We start from the raw sequence: 4,442 nt of genomic DNA, 5'->3' as shown, positions 1-4,442 counted from the left end.
TGGGATAACCACTTCAACTCTTTTTCGGAGGGTCTTTGCATGGTATATTATTTTTTCATCTTTTTACTTTCCAGCTATTTGTAGCTTTGAATCTAACATGTGACTCTTGTAATAACATACAGTTTTCATCCATTCTACCAATCTCTACCTTTTGATTGGATTGTTTTGACAGTTTAATGTAATGACTGATAAGGTCGAATTTATATTTGTCATTTTGCTATTTGTTTCCTGTGTGTCTCGTTGCTTTTTTGATCTTTTATTCTTCCATGTTGACTTCTTTTGTGTTAAATAGATATTTTCTGGTATACCGTTTTAATTCCATTGCTGTTTATTTTATGTTTTTGAATTATTTTCTTAGTTGTTGCACTGGGGATTACAATTAACATTTTCTTGCCTTACTTTTAAGCTTTTCTGTGGCTCTAAGCCTCTCCCCACAGGAGTCCCAGTGGGACAGAGGTGAATGGCTGTGAATGGGAAAGGAGGGAACAAAATGGAAGATCCAGGAACAATCTGTTATCTGGAAAGTGTCCGGTTGATGGATTTTTCTGCTAACTTTTTGGTGGAATTCAGTGTTTTACGTACTAAACCTCAGTTTTCTCCCGAGTGGGCTATGACACTTTCCAAATGTTTAACCTGATGAGATTTCTAATACTGCTAGCAATGACTTCTCTCACTGGCTTGAAGATATGAAAGACCAGTGCTGGGGATGATTCTAAGCAAGTGTAATGGACTTTGGTGTTCTCCTCCTCCCTGTTCTTTAACCTCCTATGTCCTTTTCTTATTTCCCAGGTATCTGGCTTCCTGCTGAGTCTGAAACACTCCCTGTTCTCCCAGTTCTGGCGACACCTCTTTCCACTTCTTCCTGTGGGCAGCCAGTCATGAGGGGAAGAGCCAGCTGAATGTGCATAAGCATACCAGGATTAAGCAGGAAGGCAGTTCCTCTCCTCATCTCAGGATATCTCAGAGGTAACTTTGAGTTTGGAAAGTGAAGGTTTGAAAACCCTCATTTATCTCTTCTGTGGACTCTCAGGCCATTGCTGCGAAAGACTATATGCCTGGATGGATTTTTCTTTACTTCTTAAACTGTACCAGATAGGCAATTACCTAGTAAGCATCCCCTGAATGGCTTTCAAAGATAGTCCTTAACACATTATATTATGCTGTTATAATCACTTACACTTTACAACAGTTTCCTCATGGTTCATCATTTATTGCTATACGACAACCTTGTGAGGCAGATATTGCTAGCTTCATTTTTTAGACAAGAAACAGGTTCAGAAGGTCAAAGTGATATATTCAGGATGTTATTGATTGAGTCATTGATTCATTCAGAACAACCCAGCTGTTCTAAGCACTCAGAACACACACTGAAAAAATAGACAAAAATCCCCGCCTTCGCGGAGATTACACTCCAGTGGGAGTGCACATGGAGAATGAGGGTGGGGATGTGCACAGAGCGACAGGCAATACCACCAGAGTATGAAGAGGTAAATTATAGGTTACGCTAGAAGCCATAAATATTATGGGGAGAAGACTAGAGCAAATTAAGAGGGATGAGAGCAGAGTAGTCAGGGAAGTCTCATTACAAAAGTGACATTTGAACGTAGAGTTTAAGGAGATGTGGTAGCTAGCCATTTGCTATCTGGAGCGAGAGAATCCTAGTGAGAAGGAACAGTGGTGCAAAGGTCCGAAGCATGCTTGACGTGTTTGAGGAATACCAAGGAGGCTGAAAGGGAGGCAGCACAGAGCATGGAGCAAGCGGGGAGGTGCAAGGCAACAGGAACCAGACCATGTCTGGACTTACAGCCTATTGGGAGAACTCTGGCTTTTATTATGGGAAATCAGTGCAGGGTTTTAAGCAGAGGAAAGATGTGATCTCCATTCCATTCCGTTCCAATAGCCTTCTTTTGACCTCTGTGTTGAGAGTAGACTATAGCGAGTGGACGAGAAGGGAAGAACCCGGGAGACAATTTCAGAGGCATTAGAGTAATCCATGGCAGTAATCCAGGTAAGGGATAATGGTGGCTTGCTCCACCAGTGACAGTGGAAGTAGAGAAAAGTGGTCACATTTTGTATATATTTTCAGTTTGTATATAGATGTAGCTGCCATCGAGCCCCCAAGATATCCTGACAGTGTTTGTGGGGTATATGAAAAGGGGAAAAGTCTATAATGATGCCAAGGATTTTAGCCTGAGTAACTGGATGGAGTGATCACCAGCTGTGATGGGGAGAACTGCAGATGTAGAAGGTTTGGGTGCAGGGAGATTAGAAGTTCAGTTTTGAAAATGTTGCGATTATGAGACGTCCAAAAGGAGGTGCTGAGTGGGCAGCTCTATTCAAGTCTGATAGTTTAAGAAGGTCACCTGGGCTGGAGATACAGTGGGAGTCTTTAGCATATGGTTGGTATTTAAAGGAGTAAGATCAGATGAGATCTGCAATAAAGTATAGAGAAGAGTTTTAAGGACTGGGTCCTGGGACAGTCTAGCATTAAGAGGAACAAGAGAAGAAGAGCCAGCAAAGGAGGCTTAGAAGGAACAACCAGAAAGGTAGGAGGAAAACCAGAAGCATGGCATCTTGGAAGCCTCATGAAATTATTTCAAAAAGGAAGGAGTGATCAGCTGGGTCGAATGCTGCAGATAGGCCAGGTGAGATAAAGACTGAGAACTGACTCTTGGATTTGGTGCTACGTGAGTCATTGGTGCCTTTGAGAAGAAGAGTTTTGGTTTGGTGACTGTGAAGACAAAAGCCTAACTGGAATGGGTTTAACAGAGAATCGAAGGGAGGACTTGCAGGCAAAGATTATCGATAACTTTTGAGAAGCTTTGCTACAAAAGGGAGCAGAATATGAGGTGGTTACTGGTGGGGTTAATCAGGTAAAGAGAATTCATTTTAAGTTGGAAGCACTTTGGTATACGTGTATGCCTATGAGAATGATAACGTAGGAGAGAGGGTTGCTGTAATAATATTCTGAGTCGGTGAGAGAGGTGGGGTTTGTGTCCAAATGGAGTTTTTGGCTGTAGTGTTGTTGTAGCTGCCAGAGTCGGTTCCTGACTCATGGTGAACCCATGCACCAGTGGACCAGACTGTTGTGATCCATAGGGTTTTCATTCACTGATTTTTCAGAAGTTGATCACCAGGCCTTTCTTCCTAGTCTGTCTTTGTCTGGAAGCTCTTCTGAAAGCTCTTCAGCATCGTAGCAACATGCAAGCCTCCACTGACAGAAGGGGTGGTGGCTGCTCTTGAGATGCCTTGGCCTGGAACCAAACGTGGGTCTCCTGCATGGAGGGGGAGAATTTTACCACTGAACCTCCACTGCCCCCCTGGCTATAATAAATAAATTAATTAATTAGAAAAAACAACAACGATGTGTTGCTGTCAAGTTGATTTTGACTCACAGCAAGCCTATAGGACAGAGTAGAACTTCCCCATAGGGTTTGTAAGGAGCAGCTGATGGATTTGAACTGCTGACCTTTTGGTTAACAGCTGAGCTCTTAACCACTGCGCCACCAGGACTCCTGGCTATAGTAGGCACACAGAAAGCTTATGTGTGGGAATAGATGAAATGACAGAGTTTGTGCATTCAGAGGTGGTGGAGGTGGTAAGAGGCTCCGGCAGTTCCGTCTCTCTCTCTTTTGATTGCATGCATTGTGTGTGAGTACAGAAGGTGGAGAAGGTATTGTCAATTTGAGGAGACAAGGGAAGGAGTGAAAAACTCCTCCAAAAGAGAGGAAGAATGAATGGGTGGGGAAGTGTAATGTGAGTGCCTGGCAGCATGAACAGTCCACTTGGAATTTATGGCACGAATTTAGAGACTCCGACCTGTGTGACTGTGCTTCTCTAGACAGGTTCAGCTGGCTACCTGAAAGCACGCGGTAGATCAAGAATTGAATCAACTGGAATTACTGGTTTGCCAAGTAGAGAGGGACAAACTAAACGAGAAGTAAGAGAGTTGACAGTACAGGTAGTCCCCGACTCATGATGTATTTGAGATACGACAAACCACACTTATGACTGTCCGTTTTTTCTTGTACAACTTATCGTTAGTAATACGTACTACATGCAGTGTTGCAGCGCATACTTTACTGATGTTATCATTCTCAGATGTTCACTCGCAGATGTTCAATTTTATGATTTACTATTCAAAACACTGCAGTATAGATATAGATTTTTAAACTAAATCGGGGCTTCAGTTGCTTGAAAACATGGATCCCCAAATGCTGATGGCTTTGCTAAAACAGATAGGCAGATTTGGAAGCGTGGAGTTATTACCGCGAAATATATGAAGAAAAAAAGGAAAGGACCATAGAGACAACTCTCACTGATTTTCTGACTAGAAATGCTGTCTCCACTCCCAGGAATAATCCAGATGATCCAGAACCTTCCACAAGCAGAGTTATTACCACAACTGACAAAATGCCAGAGTCATCCAACTCCTACTCATT

The 4,442-nt window shown here is 42.7% G+C and overlaps 1 protein-coding gene across 1 annotated transcript in view; it reads left to right on the top strand.

Moving 5' to 3' along the window:
- The window catches only part of RNF144A (ring finger protein 144A), a 171,860-nt gene that overhangs the window by 46,925 nt on the left and 120,493 nt on the right, over positions 1-4,442 (top strand). Inside the window, exon 2 of the mRNA XM_023728229.1 lies at positions 790-966. Coding sequence (XP_023583997.1) covers positions 900-966 — 67 coding nt within the window. The 5' untranslated portion in view covers positions 790-899. The remainder of the gene's footprint in view (positions 1-789; positions 967-4,442) is intronic.

Source organism: Trichechus manatus, unplaced genomic scaffold (genome assembly GCF_000243295.1).
Source record: "Trichechus manatus latirostris isolate Lorelei unplaced genomic scaffold, TriManLat1.0 scaffold00023, whole genome shotgun sequence".
Classification (NCBI taxonomy): domain Eukaryota; kingdom Metazoa; phylum Chordata; class Mammalia; order Sirenia; family Trichechidae; genus Trichechus; species Trichechus manatus.
Note: the sequence above shows the minus strand (reverse complement) of the source record. Positions and strands in the feature narration are given on the sequence as shown.